This window comes from Aethalodelphis obliquidens, unplaced genomic scaffold (assembly GCF_003676395.1).
Source record: "Aethalodelphis obliquidens isolate GAN/ISIS:26980383/991018 unplaced genomic scaffold, ASM367639v1 scaffold5, whole genome shotgun sequence".
NCBI classification, from domain to species: Eukaryota; Metazoa; Chordata; class Mammalia; order Artiodactyla; family Delphinidae; genus Aethalodelphis; species Aethalodelphis obliquidens.
In genome coordinates this window covers 45,324,092-45,346,281 of record NW_020837949.1, presented here as the reverse complement: position 1 = coordinate 45,346,281, position 22,190 = coordinate 45,324,092, and the positions used below count along the sequence as shown (strand labels likewise).

Here is a 22,190-nt window from a genome sequence, read left to right as displayed (position 1 = left end):
GTAGCAGGCTTTGTCTTGTCTTCCCAGCACTGAGAGCCTCTGTAAAATTCTGAATACAAAGCCTAGGGGAGCCACTGAGGCCTGGCTAGCACTGGGGTCTGGATCCATCAGCAGCAAGGGCTCCCTTAATGCCAGGCTGAGCTGTGTGTGAGGCATCTCCTCATCTTCCGCCATTTGGTTATCACTGCGTTCTGGGGAGGTGGGCAGGCCACAGCTGCTGTCGTTTTCAAATGAAGAAGCCAGGCTCTTAGGGGGATTTGTGCTTCCCAAGGCCGGCCTTCTGGGAGTTCAGGGCCGGATGATGGAAAGCGGCTGCGCTGGGGCACTGCAGACGCTTACCACGTGCTTCCTGTGAGTCTGGGTCCTCGCATCACCGCCTCGCAGCCTGGGATGGTCAGAACTCCCGCTCTGTGAGTCCACTGTGTTATGTTGGACAAATCGACCCTGGTGCCCCATCTGAAAGAAGAAGGAAATGAATACTGGCCTTTTGTTTATGCTTTTCCTTTTGTTTATTTTTAATGCTTCATATCCTGTGGCCCCCAATCTAGGCCAAACCCAGGGCTCCAGAGCCAGCCTCGGGCCAGACAGTTGCTACCCAGATTTCACTTTCCTTTTCTATAAAACGCGTTGACAACTTCAGCCTGAGCCCAGCCCACAGGGTGGCTGTAAGATTCGGAATAATAATTGTGAAGATGATATCAAGTGTAAAGTTTATATCAAAATAAATGCTTAAGTCAGTTTTTGGTCCTCCCAGTATCCTGAGAGGAAGGCAGGAGAAGATGATCGAAAAGAACATTAACAGTCTTGTTTATCCTCTGCGTCAGAGCTGGGAAGGTTTTGATTTAAAATGGTAAAGAGTGACTCAGAGTTCTTCCCTCAGGGCTTAAAGAAGACGTGTGTGACCATGGACCAGGAACGCCCACGCTCTGATCTCAGCATAAGCAGCAGAAGCCATCTCCGGAAGGTTTTGCATCTTGAAATTCTCTACAAGGAGAACAGGGTACGTGCTTTCAACGTGTGGTATGGAGTTCTGGAACGGAATGCGGCGACGTCAAAAGCACTCATGAGCCCTGCCAGGTCATCCGAGACCAGTGGCCGAGGGCTTGCCGTACATGCGGTCAGGGAGAAACAGACCAGGCTGAGCGCGGACGAATCCCAACTGTGTGTGTGGGGTTTCCAGCCTGAGTCGGCAGCACCCAACTGGCCTACCGCGCCGCGCGTGCGCAGCTCTGGGGCGCATTTTGAACCCGAGCCTGCAACAGTTATTCCCGGTGCTCCCTCCTCCCTGCCATGAGGCTATTTTTAGTAAGACTGTACTTAAAAATATAGCATTCAGTTATGCTAAAAATTTCCGTTTTCTGCCTGCATATGGTTTTCCTTCTGCAGTTCTGAGTAACACCTTTTTCTTAAGGTCACTGTGACGTTTAATTCAGGCAGGTGCAGGGTTTGGGTTCAGCTAACCCGGGTGCGTTGGAGTTGAGGTAGCAAATGGAACAGGCACCTCGGGGTGCTTCCCTGATCCCCCAGCCTCGATGCCCCCACTTTCTGTTACAGGCCTTCAGGGTACCCCTTATTTTTCCTTCGTTGTGCTTTTTATGTTTATAATAGAATATTTGTGTGGTGGTTTAATTACAATCTGCCTTCCGCACTACCTTGGACGCTGCAGGATGCGTTGTATCCCCATACTTGACATGGGACTGATGACCTAGTAAATAGTGTGTATTTATGAATGAATGAGTGAGTGAATGAATATACAGGAACGAAGGAATGAAGCTACCGTTCTGAATTAATTGCTCTTTCTGTAAGAAGAGAGAACGTTATAATTTGATTCAAGAGTGGGCTCTCCAGCAGATGCCTTGTGGGAGGGCATAGTGTCAGAGGTAGAAAGAACTTCGTGATCGTGTCGTTCAGCATTTATCACAAGTGGCAGCCAGGTGAAGTCCTACCAAAGGCCCGGTAAAGACCTTCATCCTCTGGGTCCTGCGGTGACACTCGGGCCCCTCCATCTCCTGTAGACAGAAGACTGTTGCCCCAGGCAGCAGACACTCAGCAATCCTCCTCTAGCTGTCTTTGCAGGCAGGAGAGTAGACTGTACATTTTAGAAAGATTTTCCACAGAGAGTGAGACAGCTATGCAGAAAATTCAATTAACCATTGCTGCACAGTGGAATTTTTATATAAATACATCTTTACCTAATTTCCCAGAAGGATCTTTGCCATTCAAGTTACTTTTATTTCTTCACTGTGGTGTAGTCTCCCTAAGGTAACTATTATCTAAGATACTTAAGATATTTTCATTAGATCTTGATAGGTGCCCTGATAATTTGATTTATACAGTAGTTATTAGCTGTTATACAATGAATTGGAGCTTATATTTTACAGGAAAATATACTCATTCATCTATCTATGGCATTATAATTTTGACGTTCACTCAGCACAAAGCTAGAGTGATTCTGGGAAAGCCCTGCCAGTTTAATGTTAATTCCAGTAACTTGTTTTTCCCTATTAAGTGTGCAGTAGATAAAACGCCTGTGTAAAATTGAGGTTTTGAAAAATGGTATCTAGATTCATATAAAGGCTCTATCTATTATGAGCAAAGTGATGTGAAAGGCCACAAAGTACAGTTCAGGTATTCAGGGCCCTAAATCTCTCGTATTGAAAGAAGAACAAGAAGGTTGAAATAATTATTTAACATCCCCCCCACCGCCCCGCAACTCTCTTCCTTGTAAGTTTCATCTAGACTTAGGCAAAATAGCTTTTTGGGTCCCATTCTAAAAAAAATAAAACTGTCCCCTGATTTTGACTGCCTGATAATTCTGTTGAGTTTGATCATAACCCCGTGGGTCTTGGTCCCAGAGTTCTGCTGTGTAGGTCAAGGGAATAGAAAGGGGGAAAGACTGGATACACCCGAGGGTTCCCTCTGTGCCAGGCTCTTTATCAGGCGCTTTACCACTCTGACTGCAAACTCACCACATGCCCCATGCCTGGCCGCAGTTCCAAAGGGCCTGGGTGTTACTGGGCAGGTGGGTTGCGGACTGACACATGGTCTAGCCCCTGAGGCCAGCCTGTGGATTGCTGCTTGGATAACTGTGTCTGTACAAATTACTTAGGAGACTTTCTAAAAGAAATCAAGGTTCTAATCTTGGTGATTCTGGCTTAGTAAGACTCAGCGGGGCCTGAGAATCTGTCTTAAAAAAACCTCCAAAGATAATATTTAGTGCTGTCAGGGTAGGGAAATACTGATACCACTTATTTCCAAAACCTACTACTAAAGAGTTTCATTTTGGACTTCGCTGGTGACATAGTGGTTAAGAATCCGCCTGCTAATGCAGGGGACACAGGTTCGAGCCCTGGTCCGGGAAGATTCCACGTGCTGCGGAGCAAGTAAGCCCGTGCACCACAACTACTGAGTCTATGCTCTAGAGCCTGCGATCCACAACTACTGAGCCCATGTGCCTAGAGCCCGTGCTCTGCAACAAGAAAAGCCATTGCAATGAGAAGCCCGCGCACCACAACAAAGAGTAGCCTCCGCTCACCGCGACTAGAGAAAGTCCGCGCGCAGCAATGAAGACCCAATGTAGCCAAAAATAAATAAATAAATAAATTTATTTTAAAAAAAGTTTCATTTTATCTTTTTTAAAGATTGGGGTGTAAACTGAGTCAATCCTGACTGCATCTCTATGCTCTTGCGCTAACTTTCTGCAGCGTTGTCTCTGTAATTCCTTATGCCCAGTGTTAAATGTAGAGTACATAAGCTAAGAAGTCATTCAGGTCCCAGATGTTTATAAAGTTGTAGCGTTAGCGATCATAAAGACTTCATTTTTTTTTTTAATAAAAGGATATATATTTTATAAAGTTATTCCCAGGAGAAAAAAACAAGAGGAAATTTGCTCGGGTATTCCTCTGTTCATATCACATTTTGTTACAGTTGTTCATTGACTCTCCTGACTCATGCATTGGATGCTAGTTCTTTTAAGGTACTGATTTTTGTCTTCATCTGTGTTGCTACCTCACACAGTACCTGACATATAATAAGCAGTCAGTGAATGTTTGCTGAGAGAATGTATGGATGAGTAAGAAATTGATAAACTATGTCAAAGAATTGTGATGGCTGTCTTTCCCACCTTTCCCCAAAGCTGTACATAAAATTAATGATTTTTTTTCTTCTGATGATAGGCAAAGGGAAATCCTCTAAAAACAAACCTTGAACTCATCACCAGATATTTTCTGGATCACTTTGGAAATACTGGTAACAATTTTACTCAAGAAACACCAATCCCTGCACTCTCAATACCAAAGAAAAGTAACAAATTACCATTGAGATGCTCAGAGACCACGCTGGTAAATATATATGACCTTGCAAGTGAAGATGCGAGTTGGAGAACATCATTGTCAGAAACAAGCAAAGCCAGGTACCTCTTCTCATTTATACTGTGGATTAGTTTCTTATTTCTGCTATAACAAATTACTGTAAACTCAGTGGCTGTAATAGTGTTCTCCAGAGAAACAAAACCAAAAGGAACCAATAGGGTATAAATGTGTATATGTATAAATATATATGTGCATAAATATATATTTAAATAAAGAGATTTATTTTAAGGAATTGGTCCATGTGGTTGTAGGGCTGGCGAGCCTGAGATCTGTAGAGCAGACTGGCATGTTGGAAGCTCAGGTGGGATTTCTGTGTTACAGTCTTGAGGCAGAATTACTTCTTTGGGAAACCTTTGTTTTTGCTCTTAAGATCTTCAACTGATTGAATGAGGCCCACCTGTATTATCTAGGGTGATGTCCTTTACTTAAAGTCAACTGATTGTAGATATTAATCACAATATGTTAATTAATCACAATGTAAAAAATATCTTCACGGCAACATCTAGACTAGTGTTTGACCAAACAACTGGGTACCATAGCCTAGCCAAGCTGACATACAAAATCTAACCATCATGGTGTCCTAAAGCAACACCAATTTATTTATTTTACAGTTCTGAGGTCAGAAGTCCAAAATTGGTCTCACTGGGTTAATGGCAAGGTGTCAGTAGGGCTGGTTCTTTCCAGAGGCTTTGAGGGGAGAACCTGTTTCCTTTCATTCTTCAAGTTCTAGAGGCTGCCTGTATTCCTGGGCTTGTGGCTGCTTCCTCCATCTTCAAATCACATCACTACAACCCCTGCTTCTGTGTCACATCTCCTACTACTGACTCTCATCCTCCTGTCTCCCTCTAATAAGGACCCCTGTGATTGCATTGGGCCCACACAGTCAATCTAGGATAATGTACCCATCTCAAGATTCTTAACGTAATCACGTGTGCAAAGTCCCTTTCTTTTGCCATGTAAAGTAACATATTCACAGGTTCCAGGGACTAGGTTGTGAACATCTTCAGGAGGCCATCACTCAGCCTCCCATCCTCTGCATTTTCAGAATCCCTGTCATGGAGCACTGTTCTTTTCCTCTGGAAGCCATGGGAATGGACCACTTTGTGATGGAGGATACTTATGATTCAAAATGTTTAATTTAAATTCCATGATTCATAAGGTTCGGGGGCTTCCTTTGTTAGCATTTTCTTAAAAACAGGAGTAGAGAATTCTAAAAGGCCACTAAACACTGGAGCGATGGAGAAATCTGGAAAATAAGCCCTTTTGGAACTCGGGAAGAAAATGAACTGGCATTCTTGATTGTACCTCTATTATTTGGAAAACAGTTATTTTTTTTCTTCCAGTTTTATTGGAATAGAATTGACATACAGCACTGTATAAGTTTAAGTTGTAGAACAGAATGATTTGATTTATATATGCCATGAAATGATAACTACAGTAAGTTTAGTGAACATCTATCATCTCATATAGATACAAAAGAAAAGGAAAAGAAAAAAGTATTTTCCCTTGTGATGAGAACCCTTAGGATTTCCTCTCCCCCCCCCCCTTTTTTTTTTTTTTTTGCGGTACGCGGGCCTCTCACTGCTGTGGCCTCTCCTGTTGCGGAGCACAGGTTCCGGACGCGCAGGCTCAGCGGCCACGGCTCATGGGCCCAGCCGCTCCGCAGCATGTGGGATCTTCCCGGACCAGGGCACGAACCCGTGTCCCCTGCCTCGGCAGGCGGACTCTCAACCACTGCGCCACCAGGGAAGCCCCAGGATTTACTCTCTTAGCAGCTCTCATATATAACATACAGCAATGTTCATTGTATTGATCATGTGGTACATTACATCCCTAGTGCTTATTTATCTTATAAGCGGAAGTTTACACCTTTGACCACCTTCATCCAATTCCCCCTCCACCTACCCCCTGCTTCTTATAACCACAAGTCTGAGCTCTTTTTCTATTTTGTTTGTTTGTTTGTTTTTGAAGTATAAGTGACCTACGGCACTATGTTAATTCCTGTTACACAGCATAGTGATTCGATATTTTATACATTACAAAACGATCAGCACTGGAGAGCAGTTATGTTAAGTTACAACCTTAACACACTGCATGTCATCACCAATAGTGAGTCTAACTTCCTGGGAAAGGGTGTTTTCTTCCAGCTCTGTTGAAAAACATTTCCTTTCCTGAGGGTAGCCAAAGCTTCAGGTCTGGGTGTCAAGCTGCTAAAAGATGGGGACCACCAAAAAATTAACTCAAGGCTTAAGATGTGAAAGGAAATGAGGGTGGTATGAAAAAGATGATTCCTCCTTCAAATACACTTACTGCCTGGCTGGGAAATGAAATACTTTTGAACCGATAAAAAGCCAGCAATGCAGAGGTTGAAGCTTCAGAGTTCCACCCAGTTACCCAAGCTACAAACCTGGGTGTTATCCTTGACTCCTCCTTGTCTATCATTTTTGCATCCCTTTGTGTCCTTAATGATGCTAGACTCTTTCCCCCGTTTCTCTATCTCGCAACAGCGGCCTCCATTCACACTCTCACCTCTTCCCCTGGCTATCTCCCAGGGTCTCTTTCTCTCATCTCCAGGCCCCCGGTCATCTTCTCAAATCCACCCTTGACCTAAGATAGAGTGAGATTTCCACAAAACAAGTCTGGCCATGCTCTTCCCTGCTGAAAGGCCTTCAGATGCTCCCTGTAACTTTTAGGATAAAGTCCAAACTTCTTAGGAGAATTTGCAAAGCCTTTTCCACATCAGCAGGTGTCCCACCGCACCCCCCCACCCCCCTGCCAGCTCACCTGAGCATGTCCTGCTTTTACAGGACTCTGTGCTAGTGCCTGGGGCCTTCTGGTTACCTCCTGCCTACTCATTCTTTCAGACTCAGGTTCTGCCTTCTCTGGAAGCCTTTCTAGATTTCCCGAGGGTTGGTTCCGGATCCTTCCTCTGCTTGGCATGTCCCAGTCATAGCGCACATGACCACTTCTGTCATGCATGACCCAGTGCTTGGTAAGCAGCTTGGCACAGAGTTGATGTTGACGCCTCTTTATGCCAGAGTCTGATAGTAGAGCATAGCCCAGCCTGTGTCGGAGGGGTGCTGGGCTCTCAGTGACCACAGGTGGGATTCCTCTTTACCTGGGTCTCTTGCTCTGTCTGTTTCTCTCTTTTTTTTTTTTTTTGCGGTACGCGGGCCTCTCACTGTCGTGGCCTCTCCCGTTGTGGAGCACAGGCTCCGGACGTGCAGGCTCCGGACGCGTAGGCTCCACGGCCATGGCTCCACGGCATGTGGGATCTTCCTGGACCGGGGCGCGAACCCGTGTCCCCTGCATCGGCAGGCGGACTCTCAACCACTGCGCCACCAGGGAAGCCCTCTTTCTCATTCTTGTTCTTCCTCACTCCTTGCTTTTGCTGTCAGTCTCTTACCCTCTTTTGTTCTCTCTCCCTCTCTTACACACACACACACACAAACACACACACACACCCTCTTTCTTCAACGCCAAGCAACCCAAGAAAAGAAGCCGTTGGCATGCCTAACTTTACTAAACCTTAACTGGGAACGCCAGGTTTTCCAAAGGTCTCTATTCACCACCCTCAGTGGTGTGCAGTAACTGGGCTCCACCCCTCTTAGGACTATACCATCGTCCCCCCTTATCCATGGGGGATACATTCCAGGATCCCCAGTGGATGCCTGGAACCGTGGATAGTACCAAACCCTATATATACCATGACGGGAGGGGGGAACTGTTGTATTGAAGGGCTACAGTTTTCCTTAATCACTGGGGTCTGGGAGAAACAGGGATGCTCTTCATACTGAGGATTCAAGGGATCCTATCATCGGTCATCGACTGTGATTTGGTTTCTTGTTTCAGGTCTCACTTTGTTGGCCAGACTTGCCCTGATACAGAAGTATTTTCTTTCCCTTGCCTTTATTGATAAAGCACAGTCTGGTTAGAAATCACAGATTTGTGAATGGGCTTGCTATGGGTACCTGTGGAATGTGGAATTTATCATCATTGCCAGTGATTCCTTTTGGGGAAGCTGTTTTAATGGAAATATCCCTTTTTCGCAGACACGACCATCTTAACGGGGATGTACTTGGTAATTTTGCATCATCCAAAAGGGCCTCCCACAAAAGTAAGCCCTTGCAGACTGTCCCAGGTGAAAGCCCTCCTGAGGCTCCTGCTTGGGAGAAGACGGACAAGCTTCAGTCATCAGAGCCTTCCTTGGACACGAAGAGGATGGGAGAGAAGATCAGGCCGAAGTCTGGCCTCATTGTCCGAGGCATGATGGCCGGGCCCATCGCCAGCTCCCCACAGGTGGGCTTGGTGCTCTTACTATTATTATGAGCATGGAAAGTGAGGACTGGGCAGGGCTTAAGGGGCTGCCTGGGTTTATCTGGGGGTACCCCACGAGACAGCTCAAGAAGGGAGGATCTGCATGGTAGATGGCTAGAACACTGGCCTCTTTTTCCTGCCTGGCTCTGCTGTCAGCGCTCTGGGGCCACGGGTAGGCCTCATCACCTCCCCTGCCTTCCGTTTAACTATCTGGTCAACCAGGTAGTTACCAGGTGGATTCTTTTGCAGGGTGAGAACACATCTACCCAGCTTTATCTTTGCTATTCAGGCATGGGGGGACCCATCCCGGTCTAGAGGACATATTTTTTAAAAATTTTTTAACACATGATAGTGAAAAGGGAAGAAGAAATCCCAATCCTTATAGTTTTGTTTTGTTTTAAAAAAATTCTAAAAACTTAACACTGATGTTTTATAGTCTCCCTTAAGGAGGGGCCGTGGTAGGGTCCCATCAGGTGGGAGACTAAACCAAAGGAGAGAATGAATGTAAAAGGGGTTTGTAAAACAGAAGAGAAACAGAAAAACAAAGGAAGGTCAAATGCCGAACTCAAAGTAGAGTATCAGTCAAATCAGGGAGCCTAAGCCAACCAAAAATAGGTCATCTGTGTCCACGCTGGTCACCTCCACCCTCACGTGTGGGTGTGGCTGCAGATGGCAGCACTGCTCTCCCAGTTCATCTGCAATCAGGGCAGCAAGCAGTGGACCTTCTCCCTGCCTCAGCCCACGTCCTGTGAGATTTCCGGACAAGGTCTTTGTTCCTCTTGGCCATAGTCTCGTTTGTTAGACCAGGTGTCTAAGATCCCTTCGAGATCTGGAATTTCATGGCTCAGTGATGGTCATGCAGTTGGGAAAGGGAAAAGTATTTTAATAGTCTTTTCAGAAAACTAGGGGTATTTTTTAATATTACACCGAACCTAGACAAGTTGTTTCTTTTTTTTTAATCCAGTTCACAAGGCTGGCTGTTCGCTCAAAAACAACCTGCTTTGGGTCTAGATCAAGTATAGTTATCTGTCATTGTTCTGTTGATTAAAAACATGCACAACCTATAAGTTGAGAATTACGTTTTATTTGACGGACTTGCTGAGGACTTAAGCCTGGAAGACAGCCTCTCAGATAACACTGAGGGACTGCTCAGAAGAGGTAAGGGAGGAGCCAGGATATACAGGAGTTTTTGCAAGAAACCAGCTAATAGGAACATCAAAAGATTACTGTTAATTAAAGAAAAACAGGGACTTCCCTCGTGGTCCAGTGGTCAAGAGTCCAGGCTTCCACTGCAGGGGGTGTGGGTTCGATCCGTGGTTGGGGAACTAAGATCCCACATGCTGTGTGGCGTGGCGAAAAAAAAAGAAAGAAAGGAAAAAAAAGAGAAAAACAGACATCTCAAGTTAATGAAGTTAGCACTTTTCTTTGTACAGGAAGATGCAGAGTCTGAGTTCACTTAAACCATTCCTTGAATACACACCTTATCAATGGAAGAAAATGTTGCCTGCCATTTCAGTAAACAAAGGATGCGGCGGCCATCAAGCCATCACACTGCAGTGGCCTGATGGTGAGCCCTGAGGGAACTCGGGGTAGAAATAGGATGCCGACCATCAGACACTGCAGCCGCCACCAGCCCCCGCATAGTGCACCCTGAGGAGACTCAGGATGTGAAAGCACAGGATGCTGACCCCAGAGAGCTGAGGTGCGCATCAAAGGAATGATTTCAGTGAGCCCTGACTTTTGCATCTTCTCATATATAGAAAAGTACTAAATTCCTTAACTTGAGATATCTGGTTTTCTTTTTCTTTTTTAAAAAATTTTTTTATACAGCAGGTTCTTATTAGTTATCTATTTTATACATATTAGTGTATATATGTCAATCCCAATCTCCCAATACATCCCACCCCCCCCCACCCCCCCGCTACTTTTCCCCCTTGGTGTCCATATGTTTGTTCTCTACATCTGTGTCTCTATTTCTGCCCTGCAAACCGGTTCATCTGTACCATTTTTCTAGGTTCCACATATATGCGTTAATATACGATATTTGTTTTTCTCTTTCTGACTTCCTTCACTCTGTATGACACTCTCTAGGTCCATCTACCTCTCTACAAATGACCCAATTTCGTTCCTTTTTATGGCTGAGTAATATTCCACTGTATATATGTATCACATCTTCTTTATCCATTCGTCTGTTGATGGGCATTTAGGTTGCTTCCATGACCTGGCTATTGTAAATAGTGCTGCAGTGAACCTTGGGGTGCGTGTGTCTTTTTGAATTATGGTTTTCTCTGGGTATATGCCCAGTAGTGGGATTGCTGGGTCATATGGTAGCTCTATTTTTAGTTTTTTAAGGAACCTCCATACTGTTCTCCATAGTGGCTGTATCAATTTACATTCCCACCAACAGTGCAAGAGGGTTGGTTCCCTTTTCTCCACACCCTCTCCAGCATTTGTTGTTTGTAGATTTTCTGATGATGCCCATGCTAACTGGTGTGAGGTGATACCTCATTGTAGTTCTGATTTGCATTTCTCTAATAATTAGTGAGGTTGAGTGGCTTTTCATGTGACTCTTGGCCATCTCTGTGTCTTCTTTGGAGAAATGTCTATTTAGGTCTTCTGCCCATTTTTGGATTGGGTTGTTTGTTTTTTTAACATTGAGCTGCTTGAGCTGTTTATATATTTTGGAGATTAATCCTTTGTCCGTTGATTCGTTTGCAAATATTTTCTCCCGTTCTGAGGGTTTAGACAAGTTGTTTCTTAATGTGGAACCTGAAACCATCCCAATGAACTTTTTCTACATATCAGTTTCCACTGGTTTGTCTTGAACTTTGAATGACTCTTTTACCACTGCATGGTTTAGTAACATGATGCATTGGGTCATGTGGAAATCATTGGTTTACTAAGTTATATAGATCTTCTGAACGTTGACACATTTCAATATACAAAAAAAACCACACATAAACAATTGCATTTGTTGATGTCACTACTCAACTTATCAGAAAGTTTTTGAGAAGCCCTCCAGTTCATAATGGCAAACACAAGTTTCCCCAGATTCTAATTTTTACCTGATGACTTGTATTTTATCTCTGGCAACGGTGTATCATTTATGTTCCTTGATGTGACAGGCTCAATTTATTTTCAAGAAAATGCCTGCCAGATACTCAGTACTCAGTATTCATATACTGAATAACCATAGTTCATCTGTCAGTTGTTCCATGAAAAAACCAGCAAGTTTAGCTCACAATTCAGATGGCTGCATAAGTGCTTCTCCTGGTGACAGCCTCATCCTCTGCATCCCGCAGAATGTTTATATATACCTCCCATTTTGTCACACAGACTGTTAAAGAGATGTATAACATAGGGTCAAGGTTGAACACAATTAATATTCGTTATGCTTCGGCATGGACATTCTTAAGTGAAATTAGCATTTCACTTATTTACTTTTATTGCAAGTGGTGTTAATACCTTGAGTCCTGGTGAAGATTGGTGCTGCTGCCTTGATTCGTGCTAAGGGCCAGCCAACAGTTTTTCCCACCAGTGCTTTGCACCGTCAGTACAAATGTGGACACAGTGAAAAAGGCAAATCATGTTGTATTATTATTATGAAAATAATTTTGAGCTCCCTGAAAGGGTTTGGGGTTAGACCTGTAAGGTCGGTGGACTGCACTTTGGGAACGGGTGGACCAGATGAACACTAGGGTCCTGTCCTATCATGACTTTCTAATCATCAAGTCTGTGTGGTTCAGACCCCTTCATAACTGAGGTGTAAGGAAGATGGCTTGTACCTACCTGCTTTACTGCTGAGAGATTGCTGCAAACTTCTCCCCAAAGGAGAAGTGATTGTTCTTGGAGGTGTTCTTTTCCCCTGGAGTATCTGAATCCCGTGAAGGACACAGAGGTAGAATTTCCCCAGGTATTCTGGAAGGTGTTCTGTGGGCCTTTGAGTACCTTGGCCATGCTTATTGGTTGCTCAAGAGAAAAGAGCAAGGTTGCTAGGTAGTGCATCATTAGGTATGGCATATAGATCAGCTCTGAGCTTTTGAAGAATGAGGAAGAGGCTGGGTTCCCTGCCCTTGGCCGGAAGTTTGGGTCTCCTTGGGAATGTTGACTAATGTTTTCCTTGTTCTGTGGCAAGGGATGCCCTGGGTGGCTTTCGGAGGAGGTTTATAGTGCCTAGTAATTTCCACCAGGAGGGAATATGGCAGAATTAGCTGTTCTTTTTCTGGCACAGGCTTTACCATTTGGCCCAGGATTAGTTCTGGAAATGCTGAGAGGTCCAGAATTTTAAACCCAGGAAGAGCCCAGCAGGTGTATTTTTGTCCCCTACCCCTACTCCTCTACCTCAGATTGGTAACAACGTGAGTTCTCATTTCATTGGTTAATGATTGATAGTGAGAGAGGACATTTCTGTTGACGCCTCTGAAATTCCTTCATTTCAAAAAGTAAGCATTGCTTACTATGTATAGGTCACTGGGCTGGGAGCTCTGGGGACACCAGAGTTGAAGGAAGAATGGCCTCCATCACCTGGTCTACTGGCAGGAAGGGTTAAGGCCATATGTAAGTGGGGACAGGGGCAAAGATGCATAGCAGTAAGGAATATTTGCTGGCTGCTGTGCAGGGTTTGGCTCTGTGATGGTGCCTTACGTGGGTCTGGGTCTCTCCTTTGGTCCTCACCATGGTCTTGTGGGAGATCGGCACTGTAGGTCCCCAATCCCTCATCCAAAACCTTTGAGCAAATGTGTTTTGGAATGTAGATTTTGTTTTTAAACTTCAGAAGGGAAATACAATGCATAAACCACATACCACAGAACGCCTGCAGTAGGGTTTGGAGTAGCACCCCATAAATAAAACATTTCTGCAGCAAAACATATGAGTATTCACACTTAAAAAGGGACCGCGATGGAATTCCCTGGCGGTCCAATGGTTAGGACTCTGTGCTTTCACTGCCGAGGGCCCAGGTTCAATCCCTGGTCTGGGAACTAAGATCCCGCAAGCCACATGGCCAAAAAACCCAACAAAAAAAACCAAGAATGCAAGCAACCTACCTCATAAGAATGAAAAAGAATTTGCCATGGGATTCCAAAAGAAATGGTCATTTTTTAGGGGTTTTGGGATTTAGGAATTATTGATAGCAGGTTGTGGACAGGTTATATTGCAGGTGGGGCAGTGAGGGACAAAGAAGTTCAATGACTTGTCACAGAGCACACGGCTGGCAGGGGGTGACATGGGAACACAGGTCTGACCCTGGAGCTCTCTGTAAGGGGTATGAGGGGGGGACCAAGGCATGCTCCTGGGATTTATGTGGGTGGGGTTCTGTGAAAGCATTACAGAAGTGGTAGCCCCTGCGTGTCTCCTCAAAGGGTGGGTTGGATTTTAGGAGAAGGAGTTGAGGATGGGAAAGACTTTCCTGGGGGAGGGAAGATCATGGGTAAATGCTTGACGTGGGATATTTTCTCACCTCCCTCCAAGGGGATCCTCACCGCTGCTTTTGTCCTTGCTCTTTTCAGGATTCCCTCCGCAGACGCTCGCTGAGGCAGTCCCCGGCCTTGAGCAGCACGACCCAACCCCACGAGGAGGGGAGCCTACAAGCGCCCGAGCTGTCTGCTCACACCCCAGCCTGTCCCCCGCCTGTCCCGCAGGAGGGCCCGGCTTCCAGCACCTCCTCCACCCCCAGGAGCACCCTGGGCCTGCTCAGCCCCCTGACCTTGGAAAAGTGGAGAGCCTCGCCCAGCAGCCCTCCTCCCCTGCCAGGCAAAGGGCTTCCCCAGAGCGGGAGCGGCCGGTGGAGAGACCTTTCAGAGGACAGCCCAGCCGTGGACAGTGGCCTAGAGGCCGACAGGACCGCCTTGAATTTCTCCTTGTCCAGTGGGAATGCCTCGACGACCCAGGAGAGGCTGGAAAGAGTGTTCAAACGGCAGGGGAGCCAGCCCCCGGCCCTCAGGTGAGTGTGCTGTGCCCAGGTGATGGTTTTCGGAGAACCGTCCAGTCCCGAGTGGCTCCTTGGGCTCTCCGAGCGAGGCTGTGAAGTAGGGGAGGTGATGATGGTCACTCCACCGGGGAGAAAGCAGCCCAGAGTGCACACACCAGGAGGCTTTGCGAGGGGTGTTTCTTTGGCCCTTCTTACTTCTTCTCAAGGGTCAGCCTGATATGGTACAAGAGATGCGTCGAAGCCAGAGGTATGGTGATGAATCAGTTCCCACAAGGCTCCTCTGGGGCAATTTCTTTTAACCCTATCCTAAGCCCTTCGCTTTTATTCTTTCACAATAGACCTTGGTGATCCCTACACTGATTGGTTTTTGAATGTTAAACCAACCTTACATTTCTGGAATGAACCACCCTTGGCTCTGACGCATTATCTTTGTATATATTGTTTGATTTGACTTACTAATATTTTGTGTAGGGTTTTGTATATAAATTCATGAGGGAGGTTGGCTGGCAAATTTCCTTTCTTGTAACAGCAGCCTTGTGAGATTTTGGTGTCCAGGATATGCTAGAAGTGGTCCCTCTGTTTCTTTATGGTCTTGAAGAGTTAGTGTGAGATTGGTGTTATTTCTTCCTTAAATATTTGGGAGAATTTTCTGGAGAAGGCTTCTGAGCATTGAGTTAAAAGGTTTTAAATTGTGGATTCAATTAAAAAATTTTTTTAATTGAAATTTTCTATTTCTTCTTGTGTCAGTTTTGGCAAGTTGTATTTTTCCAAGGAATGTAACCACTTAATTTATATTTTAACTTTACTGATATAAAATTGTGTAATTATACACAATTTTTTTTTTTTTTTTTCACAATTTTTTTTTTATTGGAATAAAATTGCTTTGCAATGTGTTAGTTTCTGCTATACAATGAAGTGAATCAACTATACGTATACCTATCTCCCCTCGCTCTTGGACCTCCCTTACACTCCCCCCCCATCCCACCCATCCATGTTGTCACAGAGCACCGAGCTGAGCTCCCTGTGCTATATAGCAGGTTCCCACTAGCTATTTTACGCATGGTAGTGTATATATGTCAACACTAATCTCCTAATTCGTCCCACCCTCTCCTTCCCACCCTGTGTCCAAATGTCCGTTCTCTATGTCTACGTCTCTGTTCCTGCCCTGCAGATAGGTTCATCTGTACCATTTTTCTAGATGCCACATATATGTGTTAATATATGATATTTGTTTTTCTCTTTCTGACTTACTTCAGTCTGTATGACAGACTCTAGGTCCATCCACATCTCTACAAATGACCCAATTTCATTCCTTTTTATGGCTAATATTCCATTGTTTATATGTGCCACATCTTCTTTATCCATTCATCTGTCTTTGGGCATTTAGGTTGTTTCCATGTCCTGGCTATTGTAAATAGTGCTGCAATGGACATTGGGGTACATGTGTCCTTGTGAATTGTGAATATCCTCTTATTGTCCCTTTAAAGTCCGTAAGATCTGCAGGGATGTCTCTGTTTCCATTCCCGATACTGGTAATTTGTGTTCTATGAATTATATGCTTTTTTCAAAGAGCTAACTTTTGGCTTTGTAGGTTTGTTTTCTAATTAATTGATTCCCACTCTTACTTTTATTCTTCCTTTCATTCTGCTTTCTTTGAGTTTAATTTGCTATTATTTTCTGTTTTATTTTATTATTTATTTCTATTTTGTCTTAAATTATTGATTCTCAGCCGCCTCCTCCTCCTTCTTGTTCTTCTTCTCTTTCCTCTTCCTCTTATTCTTCCTCCTCTTCTTCTTTGGGCATTTCTTTCTTTCTTTTTTTTTTTTTTTTGCGGTACGTGGGCCTCTCACTGTTGTGGCCTCTCCCGTTGCAGAGCACTGGTTCCGGATGCGCAGGCTCAGCAGCCATGGCTCACGGGCCTAGCCGCTTCGTGGCATGTGGGATCTTCCCAGACCAGGGCACGAACCTGTGTCCCCTGCATCGGCAGGTGGACTCTCAGCCACTGTGCCACCAGGGAAGCCCTTTGGGCATTTCTGATTCTAATTTTTAGGGGCTTCATGACTGCTATTTCAGGACTATTTTCAATATTTCTTACATATAATTATTAATATTGAGTACTACCATTAATTGAGAGTTTACTTAGTGCCTGATACTATACTAGGCACTTTTCATATATTATTCTATTTCATACTTGGAAAAACCTGCAAGGAGGTATTATTATTCCTCAATTTACGGATGAGGGAATACAGACTCATAGAGGTTATCACTCCCAAGGTTTCCTAGCCAGGAAGTGAAGGAGCTGGGATACGAACCTAGGTGTTTCTGAGTCCAAAGCCCATCATGCCTGTAAGCACCATCCTGTACTAGTTAGGTAATTGTGTTTTTGTTTGTGTGTGATGTGTATGTTTTAAACACTAGTAATTTGCTTGGAGAATTTCTGCAGGGGTGGGTATAAGAAGTATTAGGCATCCTGGTTTGTAATACTGGCTTTTTAAGTCATTTACTGTGCGCCTAATATGTGCCAGGCACTTAGGCACTGGTAGTGCAAGGCAAGCTAAACAGATACAGTGTATTAACTCCCTTTGTGACCATAGATAAGCTGGGCCTACTTTGCTTATACATTTTGTGACTATGTTATTTGATGCATATACACATAGAATTCTTATAGCTTCCTGTTGGATAGACTTTTCTATCATTATGAGATCTCTCTTCATCTCTAATAATGCTTATTGCCTTAATGTCTATTTAGGTATAGCTACTTCAGCTTTCCTTTGATTAGTGTTTTCATGGTATATCTTTTTTTCCATCTTTTTATTTTCATCCATTCTGTAGCTTTACATTTAAAGGTGTCAACCAAAAGTCTGTGCGGTTTACCAGGATCCTTCACCCTTTTAAAAAATAATTATTATAATTTATTTAAATTAAAACAAAGCAAAAGAAAACAAAACCAGTTTACCCATTTCTCCCACCTTCTACCCACCTCAGCTTTCTTCTTTTGTAATATCTTTTAAGGCTACAAATTTCCCTCTAAGTAATGCTTTGTATCCCAGAAGTTAATAAATTATATAATCATATAATTTAGCTTAAATGTTTTCTAATTCCCATTGTGATTTATTCTTTTGACCTGTGGGCTATTTAGACATGTATTGACTAATTCACAGCATTTGGGCTATTCTTCTGGTTATCTGTTTGTTTTTGATTACTAGCTTATTTCCACTTTAGTCATAATATATTCTGTATGATTTCAATCCTTTGATATTTGTTGAGATTTCTTTATGGTCTAGTATATATTTAAAGCTTATCTCTCATAACCAGCATATATGTGGATTTTTAAAAATCCAGTCTGATAATTTTTTGTTTTAGTTGGAATAATTATTGCATTTACATTTTCCTTTTGCTTGAAGAACTTTCTTTAGTATTTCTTTAGCAGGTATATTACAATAAATTTTTTTTTTCAGTTTTTGTTTGGTAATGTCTTTATTTTGCCTTTATTTTTGAAGGATATTTTCAGTGGGTATAGAATTCTAGATTGGTGGCTTATTTTCTTTTCAGCACTTTAAGTATTTAATTCCATTATCTTACCTTAGTCTTTCATTATCTCTATTGATAAATAAGTTGACATTTTTTATTACTACTCTTTTGAAGGTAATGTGTCTTTTTTTTAACCTCTGACTGCTTTTTAATTTTTTTTTTTTGCTTCTTCTCATTCTTTAATTTTCAACAGTGTTACTGTGATGTGCCTAGAGGTGGTTTTCTTTGACATTTCCGTTAGTATGTGTAGAGCTTCCTCAGTTTGGGGTTGATACCTTTCATCAGTTTTGAAAATTATTGTCTATTGTCTTTTCAAATATTGCTTTTATCCCATCCCTTCTTTTCTCTCCTGGTACTCCAGTTATACATATATTACTACATATTTTCACTGTTCTATAGGGTTTAAAAAAATATTCTTTCCTATGTTTTCCATCTTTTTCTCTCTCTGTACTTTAATCTAGATATTTTCTCTTGCTCTATCTTCTGGTTCATGTTTTTTCTCTTTTGCCGTGCTATTAAATATATATAATAATATATTACTTTCAGTTATTTTTCAGTTTTATAATTTCTGTTTCTTTGTAAAAAGTAGATATCAGTCTTTTGTGAGATTCTTCATCTTTTATTTTCTTGAGCACATTATTCATAGTCATTTTAAAGTTGCTGTCTGGTAACGTCCATATCTGGATCACCTATAGGTCTATTGATATTGTCTTTTTTCTTTTGGGTTTTGATAATTTCATCCTGTTTCTTTGCATTTCTGATAATTTTGATTCAATTCGAGACATTGCATGTGAATAATTGTAGAGGCTCTGGTTAACATTACCTTCCTCCAAAGAGGATTTAATTTTCTTTTGGTAGATATTAATCTTTTGTTAGTTTTAGACTTTGTAAAATATCTTTTCCTTTGTTGGACAGAAATTCTTAATTTTGGCATAATTAATCAATCTCTCGTTTGACATACGATTTGCATTTTTGCATTTTTTCTTTATTAAGTCTTTTCTTTCCTTTAGGTTTCCATGGTATTCTCCTGTATTTTTTCTATTAATTTTGTAATTTTAGCTTTCACATTTAGGTATTTAATCTTTTGTATTTGTTAGGTTGAAAGACTCACTTTTATTTTTCTCCATATAGTAAGACAGTTTTCCTAGCACCACCTACTCTACAATTTGTTCTTTACCCCATGTCTTGATTCTTTTCTGATTTCCTGTATAGATTGTCCAGCCAGTGCAATAACAGTGCTGTATATTCAGAACTTCTTCCCCATTCCTTTTTCTAACTATGATTGCTGCAAAATTGCAGAGACCTTATACAGGAAATCATCAGAAATCATAATCCATCCTGGTGCCTTTTAGGGTATCCACAGAGACACTCTAGAGAACAGCCTTATCTACTTATTAGTTTTTAAACTAGAAATGGTGGGACTGGCTTTACATTAAACAAATATATATATATATATATATATATTTGTTGTTGTTGTTGTTGTTGTTTGTTTGTTTTTTGGTACGCAGGCCTCTCACTGTTGTGGCCTCTCCCGTTGCGGAGCACAGGCTCCGGACGCGCAGGCTCAGCGGCCATGGCTCACAGGCCCAGCCGCTCCGCAGCATGTGGGATCTTCCCGGACCGGGGCACGAACCCGTGTCCCCTGCATCGGCAGGCGGACTCTCAACCACTGCGCCACCAGGGAAGCCCTAAACAAATATTTAATATATATATTTTAAAAGAATCATGACCATCTAACAATATTTTAAGGTTGCAGGCATGCACAAAATATACTAGCTCTCTCTTGTGTTTCATTGGTCATGACCATAGTTTTTATTACTGTGGCTTTGTAGTTATAACCTGGTATCTTGGTAGGGTCAGTTCCCTACTTCGCCTTTCTTTCAGGATTGACACAGCTATTTACAGATCTTTATTCTTTATGTAGGCCCTTTTGCCTGTTCACCCAACATGTCTAACTTATTTCTACAAGAGGGATAACTGGTTTGTCCCTTTGCCTTTGTAAGTCCCAAGGCCTTTGTAAAGGCCTTGCTCTCAAACCATCTCCTGAGTGTCTCTTTCTTGTCAATCAGGTGTTTTATACTCATAGTGGTTTTCTTTGACTAACTTCACCTCCACCCACTCACCTCTAGCCTATTTTATTGTTATCACAGCACCTATCATAACCTGAACTGGGCTCTGGAGTCTGATGGCCTGGACTGGCAAACCACCTCTGCCCTTTATAACCACTGTGGCCTTAGGCCAGTTCTTAGGCCCTTGAAGGATGGTATGGACTTTGTCTTAGAGGAGGAGGAAGGTAGCAGGTAAATGTGCTGCCACAGCCCCCTCCCTCAGGACCAGGCGAAGTATGACCAGGAGTGCTTAACATATGATAATAGTGTCGATCTTTATATCAGTAAATGTTTTGGGAACTTTGTTGTTTACCCACTACTTATTCCCTCTATGCTGAGCACCCTGCTAAGCACACGTGTGTATTATCTCGTTTACTCTTTACGATAATCCATTCAGGTGGGTATTATTGGTTTTCTTCTCAGGGCGGGAGAGGTTCTCATTAACTGGTATTCTTCTCCTCCTGAGTTCTGAACAAATTGCCAATGGAAACAAAGGATATCAACTAGATTGGGGTAAAATACATATCATCTCTGTGATTGATAAAGGGAAGGTAGGAGACACAGCAACTCATGAGGCCTGGTGGGCCCAGAGCTGGACAGACTTCTCCACCTCATCTCAGGCCCAGGACCAACCATGTGGTGGGAGGGGCCAACCCCCAGAAGAGCAGCTCACTCCCAGAGGAGAAAGGGTGCAGCTGAGCCTAAGCCCGTCTTTCCTTTCTTTCCCAAATTAACCAATCAGGTCACACATCCTCCCTCAGGATGAAGTGAATAAAAAGGAAGAGAGTAAAGGTCTGCAGGGTAGACCAGTAGAACTTCCAAACTCCCAGGAGACACTGGGAGTTGAGAACAAGCATCCTCCCACCCCAGCAATTATTATTCCATTTTAGATGAGGAAACTGAGGCACAGAGAATTAAAGGAACCTGTCAAGATTCTGGGTCGATGCAGGCCTAAGGGCTCACAGTTTGGCACATGGAATATGGGTTGCATTTCAGCAGTCTCTCATCCCCTCAGTTAGGCAGCTTTGTGCAGTGCACATACTACCCAACTGTATGTGGCACCCTTGGTTTGAAACCAGGGCCGAAGTAATCCCACTTGCTAAAACTACCTACCTCCTGCCCTTCCCAATACCCCTCCAACAGTCTTGTCTGCCCATCACTGTTTTTTTCATTCAATACAGTAAACATAGGTCTGAGACCTAGTGTGTATAAGATCCTGTGAACCCTTCAGGTGAGAGAGCCGTGTGCATATGTAATTCTTTTAAAACATGACGAGGGACAGTGAGATGACAGCAGAGCTGGCTCGCATGCATGGCACATGCTCCATCACTCAGCCCTAATGAAGCTGGAGGAAAGGTGGCTCCTGGGAGCCTTTGCTGGGCCTTGCAGCATCAGGTTTAGGGATGGCCATGGAAGTCACACCTGGGGGCGGGGGAGTGAGCATGTGTCCTGGGAGAGGGGGCAGGTGGAGGACGTGACCTGCTGAGATGTCAGGGAACGTGAGTATACGTGCAGTCAGGCCCTTCTGACACTAACTCCTTAGATCAGACTTAGTTGCTGAAGGAACTGTTTTTTGCTTTGATTTTTGTTTCTTTCTTGTGTCCTTTGATCTTAGAAGATGCTTAGAAAATGTCACCTTCTCATTGTTGTGGCAGTTTGGGGCCATTTGTCCCTTGTCACTGGCTAGTCAGGGCTGCCCTTGTTGGATTCCTCTCACAATCAGTCAGATCCGCGGGGCCTCTGGCCCTGACCTGGGTGGTCCTGTAACCCTTGCCTCACTCTGCTTCCTCTCTACCTTTGCGTATCTTGCTATCACCTACACACCTGGCCCAGACTAGGCCCTCTAGAAACCTCAGGCGCAGGACTAAGAGCATCGGAGCAGTGATTCTTCCCGGAACCCAGTCTGCCAAGCCTGGGGCTCCCCAGGCGGCACTT

The 22,190-nt window shown here is 43.5% G+C and overlaps 1 protein-coding gene across 2 annotated transcripts in view; it reads left to right on the top strand.

Moving 5' to 3' along the window:
- Window positions 1-22,190, top strand: part of MINDY4 (MINDY lysine 48 deubiquitinase 4) — a 102,856-nt gene that overhangs the window by 5,531 nt on the left and 75,135 nt on the right. For both annotated transcript variants that reach the window (XM_027102265.1, XM_027102266.1), the window contains exons 2-5: window positions 881-1,000; window positions 4,176-4,411; window positions 8,423-8,669; window positions 14,195-14,628. In XM_027102265.1, coding sequence (XP_026958066.1) covers window positions 881-1,000; window positions 4,176-4,411; window positions 8,423-8,669; window positions 14,195-14,628 — 1,037 coding nt within the window. The remainder of the gene's footprint in view (window positions 1-880; window positions 1,001-4,175; window positions 4,412-8,422; window positions 8,670-14,194; window positions 14,629-22,190) is intronic.